Here is a 17,831-nt window from a genome sequence, read left to right as displayed (position 1 = left end):
CAGAGCCTGACGCGGGGCTCGAACTCACGGACCGCAAGATCGTGACCTGGCTGAAGTCGGACGCTTAACCGACTGCGCCACCCAGGCACCCCAAACTTTGTAATAGTTTTATAAGCAGCATAATGTTTACTCTTTTAATGAAAATGCTGCCCACTAATGTGGCATAATTTGGCAAATTGAGAAAAGGTCCCCTTTCCTCTTCCATTTGTCAGAAATTTATCTTAATATCACTCTTGGAAATTAATATTTTTCTTAGAAAAGGAAATTTGACTGCCATTGGCTAGACATTTTTCTTAATAAATATACAAATCTATGATATCTTGTGGGACAGTGCCCCTTTTGATATGACACTCTTGTGCACTGTACAACCTGTACAGCCATTTTCCCAACCTCGCCCCCAACCATCAGTATGTGTATGGATACAGAAGAAAGACAATCTTTCCAAATATATATTTATATTAGAGAAACCCCTTTTTTGGCTAATATACTTTACTTGATTCCAACTAGGACCTATAGAAGTGGCATTAAAACCTCAATAAAGATGTAAAAGTGGGCTTGGGAGTTAAGATGGTGGAAGGTAGGGAGACCCTAGGCTGGGTTTCAAAACCCATCCTTTGAACACAGCAAGATAAACATCAAATCATTTTGAATATCCAAGAACTCGATCTGAGGACTGAAAGAGAAAAATGCACTAGTGGGATGCATAGGTGGCTCAGTCGACTGAGCATCCAACCCTCGATTTTGGCTCAGGCCATGATCCCAGGGTCGTGGGATTGAGCCCCTCATTGGGGTCTGCACTGAACATGAAGCCTGCTTAAGATTCTCTTTCTTGGGGCACCTGGGTGGCTCAGTCAGTTAAGCATCCAACTCTTGATTTTGGCTCAGGTCATGATTTCACAGTTCGTGAGATCAAGCTCTGCATCAGGCTCTGTGTAGACAGTGTGGAGCCTGCTTGGAAATCTCTCTCCCTCTCTCTCTGCCCTTCCCCCAGTAGCGCTCTCTCTCTCTAAATAAATAAATATGAAAAAAATTTAAAAAGATTCTCTCTCCACCCACCCCCCCCACCCCCCCGCTTGGCCCCTCTCTCCAGCTCGTGCTCTCCTCTTTCTTAAAAAAAAAAAAAAGCGCAACTGAAGGTGAAAAAGCTGCCACAACATGGAAGGTAGAAGCTGCAGAAAGTTGATTTCAGAAAGAGAAGAGCTGTGAGTGCTGTGATGGGGAGGGAGTCCTGATCATGGAGAGAGGAGTGAGAGGAAAACAGAGAGAGAGAGAGAAAAATGAAAGTGCGTGTGGGGAATTGCACAAGAAAAACTCTTCCCCAAAACCATTGACTGGAAAAATGAGAGGGACTGAACACAGCAAGTTTTTATACACAGCGGTGCACAAAGTCTAAAGTTTTGGAGGTCAGCACCATTGCCAGGGTCATGTCTGGCAGGCTTAATGAGGCTCTGGTGGGGAAGGAGGGTGGAGACCCAGAAGTGGACAGCATGGCCTAAGGATCCCCTAGGTCACACCCCAACTAAGAGTGCATTTGGGAGAGGGAACACAGCCTCTCCAAGGGGAAAAGACCCAGCCAGCACCATTGAGCTGCCCTGTTCACTAACATAGGAAGGGGGATGCTGTCTGGGGACAGTGAGCCTTGGTGTTGGCTTTCTGCCATGCTTTACCATAAACTCCAAACCTCTGTGTAGTCACTCAGCTGATATCTGGGACAAGCCAGCACTGGCCACAGTGCAGTGAGACTCTCTTCCAGAGGATCAGTGCAGCTCTGTGTACTATGCAGATCTCTAAAATTTAGAATTTTGAAACCCAGCCACACGCCTGAGATAAAACACAGGAGTGTCGTGCCACCCAGCAGTTGGACAGTTCAGATGCAGACAGGGTGAAGGTTGGGATCTGGCCAAAGCTGGGGACACAAGAGAGGTGATTGCTCTTCTGTGAGGACTTCCTGAAGAGTGGTGGGCACAAGCTCCTCATTTCAGGGATGAGAGAGCTGGTGACACCATTTTCACCCTGCCCATCAGCACTGACGGACTTCACTGAACAAAACAGTGCCACCAAGAGGATGGCAGAGCTACTTACACCAAGCCCTGCCCTTCTGTGCCCTGCAGATGCATCTCCACTAGAGCAAGTCCACTTGAGAATCAGTCCAGCAGGCCCCAACCCCAGAAGACCAGCACAAATCCCTCACATGCACCAAGTTTACCAATCATAGAATGTTACAAAACTTTAGCTCTAGGGGAAATAGGATCTAGCTTCCTTTTTTACCCACCCTTATGATACTGAAAAAACTATTTTATGATTTTATTTTATTTTATTTTATTTCTTAATTTATTACACATATATGTTTTGGGTTTTTAAAGTTTTTATTTATTTATTTTGAGAGAAAGTGAGTGAACAGGGAAAGGGCAGAGAGAGAGAGAGGGAGAGAGAGAGAATCTTAAGCAGACTCTGCACCATCAGCACAGAGACCAAAGTGAGGCTCAAACCCATGAACCATGAGATCATGACCTGAGCCAAAACCAAGTCAGTCAGTTAACCACCTGAACCATCCAGGCTCCCCACGTATATATGTTTTTTTTGGATCTAGCTTCTTTTAACAAGCAGACTTTGTGTTCCCCCACCTTAGGATACAGAAAAAGCGATTTTATTATTTATTTAATTTTAAAATGTTATTATATCTATATATCTACCTATTTTGGATCTGGCTCCTTTTAACAAGAAACACACAGGATCCAGCTTCCTTTTTTGTTTTTTCGGGGTTTTTTTGGACCTTGACAATATGACAAGATGAACGAATTCATCCCAAAAGAAAGAACAGGAAGAAGTAACAGGCAGGGATTTTATCAATACAGATATAAGTAAGATGTCTGAATTATAATTTAAACCAACAATTATAAGGATAGTAGCTGGGCTTCAAAAAAGCATAGAAGACACTAGAGAATCCCTTACTGCAAAGATAAAGGAACCAAAAACTAGTCAGGCCAAAATTAAAAATGTTATAACCAAGACACAAACACAAATAGATGCTATGACAATGGGGATGGATGAAATAGAGGAACAAATCAGTGATATAGAAGATAAAATTATGGAAAAGAACAAAGCTGAAAATAAGAGTGAAAGAAAGGCATTGGATCACAAATGTGGACTTAGGGAACTCAGCAACAAAGCATAATAACATTAGTATCATAAGAGTTCCAGAAGATGAAGAGAAAGAAAAAGGGCCAGAAGGTTTGTTTGAGCAAATAACCAAGACATATCATAGTGAAACTCACAAAACACACAGACAAGAATCCTGGAAGCAGCAAGGGAAAAAAGTCCTTAACTTACAAGGAAAGGCAGATCAAGTTCATTCTAGCAGATTTGTCTATAGAAACTTGGCAGGCCAGAAGGGAATGGCATGATATATTCAACATGCTGAATAGGAAAAATATGCAGCCAAGAATACTTTATCCAGCAAGCCTGTCATTCAGAATAGAAGAAGAAATAAAGAGTTTCCCTGACAAAAACTAAAGAAGCTCATGACCACTAAATCAGCCCTGCAAGAAATATTACAGGGGTCTCTTTGAGTGGGGAAAAAAAGGACCAAAAGCAACAAAGACTAGACATCACCAAGAAACACCAGCTTTACAGGCAACACAAAGGCACTAAATTCATATCTGTCAATAATCACGCTGAATGTAAATGGACTGAATGCTCTGATCAAAAGGCATAAGGCATAAGAATGGATTAAAAAAAACCCCTGTCTATATGCTGCCTATAGGAGACTCATTTTAGACCTAAATACACCTGCAAATTGAAAGTGAAGGCATGGAGAACTATCTATCATGCTAATGGACATCAAAAGAAAGCTGGAGTAGCCATACTTATATCAGACAAACTACATTTTAAACCAAAGACTGTAATAAGAGCTGAAGAAGGGCATTAATAACAATTAAAGGGTCTATCCATCAAGATCTAACAATTTATGCCCCATACTTGAAACACCCAAATATATAAATCAATAACAAACGTAAAGAAACTCATTAAAATAATAGTAGGGAACTTTAACACCCCCACTTACAGCAATGGATGGGTCATCTAAACAGAAAAATCAAAAAGGAAACAATGGCTGTGAATGACACACAGGATGTCTGTTAAGGATGGACTTAACAGATATATTCAGAACATTTCATCCTAAATTAGCAGAATACACATTATTTTCTTCTTTCTTTCTTTCTTTCTTTCTTTCTTTCTTTCTTTCTTTCTTTCTTCCTTCCTTCCTTCCTTCCTTCCTTCCTTCCTTCCTTCCTTCCTTTCTTTCTTTCTTTCTTTCTTTCTTTCTTTCTTTCTTTCTTTCTTTCTTTCTTTCCTTTCCCTCTTTCTTTCCCTCTTTCTCTCTTTCTTTCTTCCCTGAGTAGGCTTCATGCTCAGTGCAGAGCCCAACACAGGGTTTGAATCCATGACCACAAGATCAAGTCCTGAGCTGAGCTCAAGTCAGATGCTCAATAAACTGACCCGCCCAGGTGCCCTCCACATTCTATTCAAGAGCCCATGGAACATTCTCCAGAATAGATCACATACTGGGTCACAAATCAGTCCTCAACAAGTACAAAAAGATTGAGATCATATCATGCATATTTTCAGACCACAATGCTATGAAACTTGAAGTCAACCACAAGAAAAAATCTGGAAAGACCACAAATACAGGGAGGTTAAGAACATCCTACTATAGAATGAATGGCTTAACCTGGACATTAACAAAGAAATAAAAAAATACGTGGAGGCAAATGAAAATGAAAACATGCAGTCCAAAACCTTTGGGATGTGGCAAAAGCAGTCCTAAAAGGGATGCATATTGCAGTATACATTATATTGCAGTATACATATTTCTTGCCTTAGGAGACAAGAAAAGTCTCAAGTATACAACCTAACCTCACACCTAAAGTAGCTAGAAAATGAATAGCAAATAAAGCACAAAGCCAACAGAAGAAGGGAAATAATAAAGATAAGAGCAGAAATAAGTGATATGGAAACAACAAAAACAGTAGATCAAGAAAACTAAGAGCTGGTTCTTTGAAAGAATTAATAAATTGTTAAGTCCCTAGCCAGACTTATCAAAAAGAAAGAAGAAAGGACGAAAAAAAGTAAAATTACAAATGAAGGAGGAGAGATCACAACCAACACCACAGAAATATAAACAATTATGACAAAATATTATGAAAATTTTATGTCAACAAACTGGGAAATCTGGAAGAAATGGACAAGTTCCTAGAAACCTACAAACTAGCAAAAATGAAACAGGAAGAAATGGAAAATTTAAACAGACCCATAACCAGGGCACCTGAGTGGCTCAGTTGGTTAAGCATCTGACTTTTGGTTTTGCTCAGGTCATGATCTCATGGTTTGTGAGTTCGAGCCCCACATCAGGTTCTACACTGTCAGTGTGGAGCTTACTTGGGACTATCTCTCTCTGTCTCTCTCTCTCTGACCCTTCCTTGCTTTTACTCTTTCTCTCTTTCAAAATAAATAAATAAAAACTTTTTAAAAACAGGCACCATTTAAAAAGACCCATAACCAGCAAAGAAATTGAATCAGTAATAAAACATCTCCCAACAGAGGCAGCTGGGTGGCTCAGTCAGTTGAGCATTTGACTCTTAGCTTTGGCTCACATTTGAGTGTCAAGTCAGGCTCCATGCTGGGTCTGAAGCCTACTTAAGATTCTTTCTCCCTCCCTCTATTGCTCATGGTCTCTCTCTCTCTCTCCCTCTCTCTCAAGAAAAATAATCTTCCAACAAACAAAAGTCCAGGGCCACCTGGCTTCCCAGGGGAGTTCTACCAGACATTTAAAGAAGAGTTAATACCTATTCCTCTCAAACTGTTCCAAAAAACAGAAATGGAAAGAAAACTTCCAAACTCATTATACAAGGCCAGCTTTACCTTGATTCTAAAACCAGAGATCCCACTAAAAAGGAAAACTATAGGCTAATATCCTTGATGAAACTGGATGCAAAAATTCTCAACAAGATACTAGCAAATCTAATTCAACAGTACATAAAAAAAGAATTATTCACCACGATCAAGTGAGATTTATTCCTGGTTGCAGGACTGGTTCAATATTTGCAAATCAATCAATACAATACACCTCATTAATAAAAGAAAGGTTAAGAACCATATGATCCTCTCAATAGATGCAGAAAAAGCTTTTGACAAAATAAAGCATCCATTCTTTTTTTAAAATGTCTATTTATTTTGAGAGAGAGAGAGAGAACAAGTGGAGGAGGGGCAGAGAGAGAGGGAGAGAGAGAATCTCAAGCAGCTCTGTGCTGCCAGCATAGACCCCAACACAGGGCTCGAAATCACAAACCATGAGTTCATGACATGAGCCAATATCTGAGTCAGACACTTAACTGACTGAGCCACCCAGGTGCCCCTTTTTTTATCTTTAAAAAAATGTTTATTTATTTATTTTGAGAGACAGAGAATATGAGTGGGGTAGGGGCAGAGAAAGAGGGAGAGGGAGAATCCCAAGGAGGCTCCACACTGTCAGCACAGAGCCATCCTTCTTGGCAACGAAGAAGTCAGACTTTCACTATTTACAGATGACATGATACTCTATACAGAAAACCCAAAAGGCTCCACCAAAACATTGCTAGAACGAATGCATTAATTCAGTAAAGTTGCAGGATATAAAATCAATGTACAGAAATCTGTTGCACTTCTGTACACCAATAATGAAGCAGCAGAAAGAGAAATCAAGGAATTGATCCCATTTACAATTGCACCAAAAACAATAAGATACTTTGGAATACACCAAAGTAAAGAGGTAAAAGATGTGTACTCTGGAAACTATAGAACACTTATAAAATAAATTGAAGAAGAGACAAAGAAATAGACATTCCATGCTTATGGATTGGAAGAACAAATATTATTAAAATGTCTATACTACCCAAAGAAATCTACACATTTGATGCAATCCTTATCAAAATAACACCAGCATTTTTCACATAACTAGAATAAACAATCCTAAAATTTGTACAGAACCACAAAAGATCCTGAATAGCCCAAGCAATCTTGAAAAAGAAAAGAAGTTGGAGGCATCATGATTCCAGACTTCAAGCTATATTACAAGGCTGTAGTGATTAATACAGTATGGTACTGGGCCAAAAACAGACACATAGATAAACGGAACAAAACAGAAAACCCATATGGTCAACTAATCTTTGACAAAACAGGAAAGAATATCCAATGGAAAAAAGATAGTCTCTTCAACAAATCGTGTTGGAGAAACTGGACAGCAACATGCAGAAGAATGAAACTGGACCACTTTCTTACACCATACACAACAATAAATTCAAAATAGATGAAAGACCTAAATGTGAAACAGGAAACCATCAAAATCCTATAGGAGAACACAGGCAGTAACCTCTCTGACATCGGCCGTGTCAACTTCTTACTCAATATGTCTCCTGAGTCAAGGGAAACAAAAGCAAAAATAAATTATTGGGACCTCATCAGATAAAAACCTTCTTCACTGTAAAGGAAACAACAAAACTAAAATACAATTTTCATAATGGGAGAAGATATTTGCAAAAGACATATCTGATAAGGGGTTAGTACAAAATGTATAAAGAACTTATCAAACTCAACACCCCAAAAAACAAATAATGCAATTAAGAAATGGACAGAAGATGTGAATAGACATTTTTCCCAAGAAGATATCCAGATGGTTAACAGACACATGAAAAGATGCTCAACATCAATCATCATCAGAGAAATACAAATCAAATACAATGAGATATCATCTCATACCTGCCAGAATGGCTAAAATTAACAACACAGAAAACAATAGCCAAAGTATGGAAAGAGCCCAAGTGTCCATTGACTGACTAATGGATAAAGAAGATATGAGATACACACAGACACACACGCACACACACACTGGAAGAGTGCTCAGCCATCAAAAGGAATGAAATCTTGCCGTTTACAATGACATGGATGGAGCTAGAGTATATTATGCTAAGTGAAATAAATCAGTCACAGAAGATAAATACCATACAATTTCACCCATATGTGGAATTTAAGAAAGAAACAGATGAACATATGGGAAGGGGCGGGGGGAAAGAGAGTGAATCAAACCATAAGAAACTCTTTATGATAGAGAACAAACTGAGGGCTGATGGAGGGAGGTCAGTGGGTGGATGGGCTAGGTGGGTAATGGGTATTAAGGAGGGTACTTGTCATGTTGAGCGCTAGGAGTTATATGTAAATGTTGAATCACTAAATTCTACTCCTGAAAACAATATTACATTATATGTTAACTAACTAGAATTTAAATTGAATTTTGAAAAAATGAAAAAAAAAAGAAATGTAAACGTGGATGGAAATTAGGATGGACACACTGCTTCAGCAAGGCTTGACTTGTGATCAAAATTTTCTCTTCTTCAGTTTTGAAGCTTTCCCTTCCCCTTCACTTGTTTTTCTGTAGAATCCTTTGTTCCAGGAACTTGGTATGGATGGCCGGCACCAGTGTTTGACATTCCTATCGCAACTGCCCAGATCCTGTATTTTCCTATAAAACCCCTCAACCTCCTACCCAGGGTGGGGGCTTTCACTCTTGGAGGCATTAGCCTGCTGCAGCCTCCTTTGTATGGCAAAGTAATAGACTATCTCCCTTCTTTATCCCTAAATCTGTCTTCGTATTACATATTTCAGCTCTGGAGCACAGAGGTTGGTTTTTGACAACAGTATGCACTCTATTTTGGGAGTAATGTCATTTTATTTACTGGTACAAGTATTGTCTAGGACCAGTTCAAGAATTTCCAATTCAGTTGAACTGAATGATAGCGACTATACTCATCTATCTAATTAATTCTCACTTACCTCTGCTGTAATATACATTTAGTTTTTGGGATGGGGCACGAACAAAGTAGTTTCCTTCAGGTGTCAGATGATAGAAATTTACCCAGAATTGCAGAGCCCAGGCTGTTGCCTAGCCTAATGAGTTACATTACCTCTTACTGTAACAATGGATTTTATTTTCTTTTTCTTAGAAGGGTATTTTATTTTATTTATTTTTTAAAGAGCTTTTTCTAAAAACGTTTATTCATTTATTTTGAGAAAGAGCATGAACAGGGGAGGGGCAGACAGAGATGGAGAGAGAATCCCAAGCAGGCTCCAAGGTGACAGCACAGAGCCTGATGTGGGGCTTGAGCTCACAAACTGTGAGATCATGACCTGAGCTGAAATCAAGAGTTGGACACTCAACCGACCGAACCACCCAGGAGCCCCTATTTTATTTTTATTAGTCTTCATGCCCAGCATGAAGCCTAACGTGGGACTTGAACTCAAGACCATGAGATCAAAATGTGAGCTGAGATCAAGAGTTGGATATTTAACCAACTGAGCCACTCAGGGGGCCCTGTCAGAAGGGCATTTTAAACTATCAAAGTCCATAGTCTGTTTTAAGTGGTCTTGGAGCAAAAGTTCAGATAAGGGAGTATTTAAGGAGAGCCAAGTGGAAAAGATCTATAATAGCTGATTAATCAATCTCCACCCATACTGTGAAACCATATTTCCACACCTTCCACTTGGGTTCAAGTTTATATTATCAGAAGAACTGCAAAAGATTCTAAGATGCTCTACCAAAGTCTAAATGCCCCTGTTCCAAACTATTTCACATACCACAGAATGATCACTCTCTGTAATCACTCATTCTATCATGTTCCTTCTTTGCTCGAGTCTTTATCAAATCTTACTAGGTACTTTGGAAGTCAGAACCATCCACCAACTTACCTTTCTTAATTAAAAAAATAACAAACAAACAAATAAATTCCTGCTAAGACCCTTGAAACACCAAACAAACTCACTTGCTCACATATGATTTGCTCATTATCTCTTTTCTTTACCCTCATGTCTAATAATTCTCTAAAAAAAAAAACAAAACACGTAGAGTTATCAAACTCTAGATGTGGCATTCTATGAAGTTACTCAGTTTATGCCACAACATTTACAGATGTTTATAGGAGGCTTAATACATTTATGTGTGTGTGTGTTAGATATTGACATTTAACCATAGTCCCCTTGTGGTCAGGAATCATGTGTTCTATACCCCACTCTGCTCCCTGACACATACAGACAAGACACATGCCTTTAAAACAGTGTATAGGATGGGTTTCTAATAAATGCTGGTGACCTCTTGATGAACTGAGCCTTGATTTTTTATACTTCTGAGCCTTCGAATCTTTTGCTCAAATAAAATCTCACATAATATAGGTTTTAGTTAAATTTGGAAGTCCTGCAGCTCTGCCCTCTTCACTAACCTTCTGATGTTTATTTTCATCCCTGTAGTGGCCTGTGAATTTGAAAATTACTAAATCTAAAAGAAAAAGAAGAAAATGGTCTATTCAGAATTAATAAGCTAATAACCAAACCATAATTGAAACTCAACATCCTGTAGCTGTCAACCTTATGCATTCTCTCAAGTCACTGGTATTTCTGCATTGATCTGATGTGTAACAGGAATTTGAGAACTGGCCTGTTAATAACAAGGTGGGCAAGGTTGCCTAAGGTCCTTGGTCCAAACGTGGCATTTTCTTCCTTCTCTTTTCTTCCTTCACTTTTCTCCAGATGGATTTGGGCATTCCAGCAATGACCAAGTGCTGCAACCAGCTGGACGTCTGTTATGACACCTGTGGTGCCAACAAGTATCGCTGTGATGCAAAATTCCGATGGTGTCTCCACTCTATCTGCTCAGATCTGAAGCGGAGTTTGGGTTTTGTCTCCAATGTGGAAGGTAGGTATCTTAAGGGAATCTACTGGTGAGCAGGGAGTTTTGTTCCTGTTTTCATACAGAAATATATCCAGAGCCCCTTTACGCAAAGAGACCATTAGAGCTCACTGAACTTTCTTTATAGAACACTGTGACGAATGTTAAGAAGGGTGAAGGAAGATTCTGGGCATTCCTTCACTAAAGTTCTTGCTGTCCTGCCCAGGAGCTGCTGGCACCACTCCTGATGGACAGGGCTACACCAAAGCCTTTCCAGAGATACAAAAATCTATCCTTTAAGACTGGAGAAAGAGTTGCCCAACTGGCTTTGGTTCTTCATTCCACTATTAAATAATTTTCCATATCAGGAATTTTTCTGTAGGACCACTTGGTTTGGTTTAAGCCCTTTTTTCCCTTATTTTGTTTTCAGTTGGGGAAAGAATTTTTTAAAACCTATCTTTTTTGTTTAAGCTCTTTGTATTTTTCAGGATAATTATTTTTAAACAACTGCTTAGCTACCCAGTTTCTAGCACTGATTGTGTAATTTCCTTTTCCTAATTCACCTTAGGAAAAGCTTTAATCCTTTAGTTTCTGAAGCCGGAACATTATATTCAGGTATTCGCATTATATATTTTTAGATGGCAAAGTTTGAAATTTAAGCTTATAAGGAGTTGGCCTCATGCCACTGAGAAAGTCAGCAGTAGAAAGAATTTTGGATCATTTTCATAGATCGCTGTCTAGAGTGTAGTCCTAAAGTGAATGTGTGAAGGCTTCAAAATATGAATAATTAATTGGGCACTGTAAAAGGGAGTATCACTCTCTCTGTACCTACAAAAGGTGAATAAGTGCCTGCTGCTAATCCAAGGTCAGGTCAAGTTACTTCCTCTAAGCAATGTCCTATTGATTTTTTCTCCTAAATATCTCTTTGATATACCACTTGCCTGGTTACTGCAAGTTAATCTAATCTCTGGATCCCATCCAATCTACTTTCTTCATAGGGACCAGACACATTTTTGTACCATATAAATCCAGTCATTTCCACCCTCTGTGTAAGCCCTTCAATTGGTTCCTCTTCCTTAGGAATAAATCCAAACTCCTTAGTATGATATACATAGCCTTTCCTGATCCAGCGCTACCCTACCTCTCCAGCATTATTTTGCTTATTTCTGATTTCTCTCCTGACTTCTGCCATTCCAAACTACTTGGGTTGATGAACCATATTTTTCTGCCTCTGCAGTTCCCTCTGCTTGGAACACTCTGATCATTTTTTGTTGTTGTTGAAATAGCTTTATTGATATGTAATTCACATACTATACAATTCAACCATTTAAATGCTTTTAAAATATGTTCACAAAGCTATGCAGTCAGGCCCATAATCAATTCTAGAACATTCTGACCACACCAAAAGGAATCCCCATAGCCATGAACAATCCCTCTCTCGTTTCCTTTCCTGGCCTTTGGCAACCATGAATCTGCTTTCTACCTCTATTGATTTGTCTGTTCTGGACATTTCATATAAATGGAATCATAAAATATGTGGTCTTTTGTGACAGACATTTTTAACTTAGCAAAGTTTATCTGTGTTGTAGCATGTATCGGTATTTTGTTTCTTTTTATTGCTAAGTTATAGTCCATTCATTATATGGATATAATGTATTTTCTTTATCCATTCATCAAATGAAGGACATTTGGGTTGTTTCTACCTTTGGCTATTATGAATAATTCTGGTATGAACATTGATATATAAGTTTTTGTGGAGACATATCTTTTCATTTCTCTTGGGTATATATCTGAGTGGGGGGGGATTCTGGGTTATATGGTAATTTTATGACAAACTGTTTTCCAAAATAGCTACACCATTTCACATTCTCACCAGCAATGTATTAAGGTTCCAATTTCTCTACATCCTTATCAACCCTTGTTATTATCTGTCCTTTTGATTATAGATCTTAGAGAATGTGAAATGGTATCACATTGTGGTTTTGATTTGCATTTCCCTGATTGCTAATAATGTTGATTATATTTTTATGTGCTAGTTGGACATTAAATATCTGCTTTGGAGAAATGTTTAATCAGATCCTTTACCTCTTTTTAAATTGGGTTACTTATCTTTTTATTATTGAGTTGTGAGTATTCTTTATATATTCTGGACACAAGTCCCTTATCAGATACATGCTTCACTAATATTTTCTCTCATTTTGTGGGTTTTTTTTTTCACTTTCTTGATGAGATTATTTGCAAAGCAGATGTTTTACATTTCAATAAAGTCCAACTTATCTATTTTTTTCCTTTTGTTGCTTGTACTTTTGGTGTCATATGTAAGAAGGCTTTGCTTTATCCAAGGTCACAAAGATTTGCTCCTATGTTTTCTTCTAAGAGCTTTGTTTTAGCTTATACACTTAGGTCTATGATCCACTTTTAGTTAATTTTTGTGTATGATGTAAGAAAGAGATCCAACTTCATTCTTTTGTATGTGGATATACAAATGTTCCTGCATATTGTTGAAAGACGTTTCTCATACTCAGTTGTTTTTGCACCCTTATCAAAAATCAGTTGAACAGAAATGCAGTATTTATTTCTAGATTTTCAATTCTATTTCATTGATCTATGCCAGTGGCACATGGTATTTATTATTATGGTTTTGTAGTAAACTTTGAAATCAGGAAGTAATCTTCAACTTTGTTCTTCTTTCTCAAGATTGTTTTGGATATTCTAGGTCCCTTGAATTTTCTTATGAATTTTAGGTTCAGCTTGTCAATTTCTGCAAGAAATGGCAGTTAGAAATTTGGTACAGCTTTTGTTAAATCCGGAGATCAATTTGAGACACGTTACCATCTAACAAAATTATGTTTCCTGATCAATGAACATGAATGTCTTTCCATTTATTTGGATTGTCTTTAATTTCTTTCACAGTGTCTTCTAATTTACAGAACACAAGTCTTACACTTCTTTTGTTTAAATTAAGTACTTTATTCGTTTTTTTTTGTTATTATAAATGAAATTATTATCTTAATTTTATTTTCAGATTATTCATTAATAATGTACAGAAATAAACTGATTTTGTATACTGATCTATTATCCTGCAACCTTGCTGAACTCACTTATTAATTTTAATAGATTTTAGTGGATTCCTTGGGCTTTTCTATACATAAGATAATGCCATTTACATATCATCTTCCTTTCCAATTTGGATACCTTTTACATATTCCTCTTGCCAATTGTCCTGTCTAGGGGTTCTAGTACAATACTGAATAGAAGTGTTGAGAGCAATGTCGAGCAAATAAACAAATGGTACTAAACAACCAATGGGTTGAAGAAGAAATCAAAAGAGAAATAAAGAAACATTGAGACAAATGAAAATGGAAATACAACATACCTAAGCTTATGAGATGCAGCAAAAGCAGTTCTAAGAGGGAAATTCATAGCAGTAAATGCCTACATCAAGAAAAAAAGATCTTGAATACATAGCTCAACTTTACACCTCAAGGAACTAGAAAAAGAAAAACATTGGAGCCCAAAGTTAGTAGAAGAAAGTGAATAACAAAGATCAGAGCAGAAATAAATGAAACTAAGACTAAAATAACAATAGAAAAGATAAATGAAACTAGGAGCTGTTTTGTTTTGTTTTTTTTAAAGATGAAGAAAATAGACAAACCTGTAGCTAGACTAATTAAAAGCTAATTTGAGAGGACTCAAATACATAAAATCAGAAATAGGAGACATTACAACTGATACCACAGAAATACAAAGGATCACAAAAGACTACTATGAATAATTATATGCTAATAAATTGGACAACTGAGGAGAAATGGGTAAATTCCTAGAAACATGCAGTTCCTAGGAACATTCAGTTCTTACTGAAACTGAATAATGAAAAATAGAATCTGAACAGACTGATTATTAGTAAAGTGATAGAATCAGCAATCAAAGATCTCTCAACAAATGAAAGTCCAGAGTAAGATAGACTTTTATTTTTCAACTTTTTTTTTTTGAGAAAGAATACAAGTGGGGGAGAGGGGCAGAGGAAGACACAGAGAGAGACAGAGAGAGAGAGAGAGAGAGAGAGAGAGAGAGAGAGAGAGAGAGAGAATTCCAAGCAGGCTCCATGCTCAGCACAGAGCCCAACACAGGGCTTGATCTCACAACCATGAGATCATGACCTGAGCTGAAATCAAGAGTTAGATGCTTAACTGACTGAGCCACCCAGGCACCCCAAAATGGACTTTCTAAGTGGCTTCAACATTTAAAGAGAAATTAATCATCCATTTAAATTGTTTCAACATTTCAAGAAGAATTAAGCATCCATTCAAATGACTTCAACATTTAAGGAAGAATTAACACCAATCCTCAAATTCTTCCAAAAATTGAAGAGAAGGGAGCACTTCCAAACTTACTTTATGAGGCCAGTATTATTTTGATACCAAAACTAGACAAGGACGCCATAAGAAAAAAAAAAAACTACAGATAAATTTCTGATGAATATAGACGCAAAAATCCTCAACAGAATATTAGCAAACCTAATTCAATTCAATAATATTAAAAGGATCATACATCATGATCAAGTGGGCTTTATTCAAGGGAAGCAAGAATTGTTCAACATCGGCAAATCAGACAATGCGATACAGCACATTAACAAAATGAAGGATAAATATTGTATGATCCTCTCAATAGATGCAGAAAAAGCATTAACAAAATTCAACATTCATTTGTGAAAAAAACCTTTCAACACAGTAGGTATAAAGGGAACATACCTCAACATAATAGAGGCCATATGTGACAAGCGCACAGCTAACATCATACTCAATGTAGAAAAGCTGAAAGCTTTTTCTCTAAGATCAGGAACAAGACAAGGATACCAACTTCCACCACTTTTATTTAACATAGTATTGGAAGTTCTAACCAGAGCAATTAGGCAAAAAGAAGAAATAAAAGACATCCAAATTGGAATCAAAGATGTAAAACTACCACTATTTGCAGATGACATGATATCATATATGGAAAACCCTAAAGTCTCCACAAAGAAAAACATAAACCTATTAGAACTAATAAATTCAGTAAAGTCACAGGATGCAAAGTCAATATACAAAAATCAATTTCATTTCTATACACTAATAATGAATTATCAGAAAGATGATTTAAGAAAAATTATCATTTACAATTGCATCATCAAGAATAAAATACCCAGGAATTAATTTGACCAAGGAGGTGAAAGACTTGTGCATTGAAAAGGGTCATACTACCCAAAACAATCTACAGATTCAATACAATTCTTATCAAAATTCTAATGGAAGGTGTTCTGAGATGCCTTTCATAATAACCTTTACCCCAAAGGGATAGACTTTTCTTGTGTGGGTTCCCATACCACCATGATATTACTTCCATCACAGTGTAGTGTAACCATTAGTTTACCTGTCCATCCTGTCGACCTCTTTGTCCAAACTGTGAGTACTTTAGTTGGGATCTCTTTGGTCTTTGCATCCCTGATGGCTAACAGAATGGCTGACCAACACATATGTTTTTCTTAATGAGTGAATTGTTATTCATCCCACACTTAAACAGAGAAAGCTACAGAAAACATAGTACAGTTATCTGAGGGAGTATTCTGCAAAAATGGTAGATTTTCCATGGAGTGTGCATAGTGATATAGGAGATTCTGATTGCTAAATGTGATTTTGACCTAGAGGCCCATAAAAGAAGGGCACCTCAAAGTATATTCTGCTTAATTAGATTGGAGGGAAGCTTATTAAGTTTCTCTTAAGTGTATGTTCTTTTTAATTATGTATTTGGATCACTGCTTTTATTTTCCTCTGGGTATCATGTCATGCTTGGAATTGCATTCGTTTTTAAAATTACTCAAACTACTTGGGATAGTCTTGTACATTAACCTTTTGTTTCTCTTCATTTTTTTCTTTTCATTTTTTTTTTTCCTCTTCATCCTTTTCAAGTAGCCTGTGATTCTCTGGCTGATACTGTGTTCAATACCGTATGGACCTTGGGCTGCCGACCTTTCATGAATAGCCAAAGGGCAGCCTGCATCTGTGCAGAAGAGGAGAAAGAAGAGTTATGAGAAAGAGGTGATCCCTTCCTGGTTTTGAGTGATGCCACAGCTGTCAGTCTCAGAGATGGTAGTGTGGCAGATGTGTCTCATCCTTGCTTCCAAATGTTTGGATAACACAAAGCAAGAGAAAGGAAATATTGTTCTACAGCTGAAACGTGAGTCCCATCCTTTGGGAGAACTGGAAAAAAGACATGGAGCGATTTGAAGACTACTCTTTATTTTACCAATGGTCTCCCCAACCAAGAAACATTTGCCTGGCAATTCAGTTCTTAGTTTAAAGACTAAAATAAAGACTAAAATATTGGGATTCTCGGACTTGGTAATTATATTCATAAGTGAAATTTTGCAGCATCCAACCATTTGGGAGGCAAGGACTTTCCTCTGATTCATGTTTCAGTTGCCAGTAAGCATCTCACATTTAATAAAGTGTTCTTTTTAGGAAATATGAAAAGAGATGAATGAATTCCATTATCACCAATGTGCTTCCATTTCACTTAGAGGAGAACAGAACCCAACCTGGTAAGTTCCACCAATGATAACAATCATTCCCACTGGTGCTGGAGAGATAAGAACAAGTGGGAAAGGTCAGAGACTTACTTGGTGAAGACCAATGGAGGTGGAGGTCAGATGAAGTTAGGTCTCTGAGGTTCCATTTTTTTCCTTCAGTGAATTATTCCTGTTGATATTCCCAGTTACTAAGTGGTGTTAGTGTCATGGTAGGATCTGAGAAGCATTTCGTAAAAATTGCCACTGAAGATAGCTAGGAGAAGTCCCTGAAATCTGAGGACACACAAATGGTCAGTTGCTAAACTCTGATTCTCAATACTGACTGCAGATTAGAATCACCAAAGGAGTATTAAAAAGCAGAAACCCTCTGGGGGTGGTATCTACCTATAGGTGTTTTATGAGTGCTCCCCACCTGATCTTGATGCACTGGGAGGGCTGAGGTCCACTAAGATCAGGGATCAGCAAATGAAACTCATGGGCCAAATCAGGTCTAACACTGCTTCTGTGGCATTTTATTGG

General features: G+C 37.7%; 1 protein-coding gene across 4 annotated transcripts in view; it reads left to right on the top strand.

Moving 5' to 3' along the window:
• The window catches only part of PLA2G12B (phospholipase A2 group XIIB), a 30,419-nt gene extending 13,307 nt beyond the window's left edge, over positions 1-17,112 (top strand). For 3 of the 4 annotated variants that reach the window (XM_019813262.2, XM_003994046.5, XM_045040135.1), the window contains 2 exons: positions 10,609-10,774; positions 16,693-17,112. In XM_019813262.2, coding sequence (XP_019668821.1) covers positions 10,609-10,774; positions 16,693-16,814 — 288 coding nt within the window. In that variant the 3' untranslated portion in view covers positions 16,815-17,112. The remainder of the gene's footprint in view (positions 1-10,608; positions 10,775-16,692) is intronic. The other variant, XM_019813261.2, reaches the window with a different exon arrangement.
• Positions 17,113-17,831: the final 719 nt, after the last annotated feature.

The sequence above is a fragment of the Felis catus genome, chromosome D2 (assembly GCF_018350175.1).
Source record: "Felis catus isolate Fca126 chromosome D2, F.catus_Fca126_mat1.0, whole genome shotgun sequence".
Lineage (NCBI taxonomy): Eukaryota > Metazoa > Chordata > Mammalia > Carnivora > Felidae > Felis > Felis catus.
The sequence above is the reverse complement of the archived record's forward strand: the minus strand, read 5'-3'. Positions and strand labels throughout refer to the sequence as shown.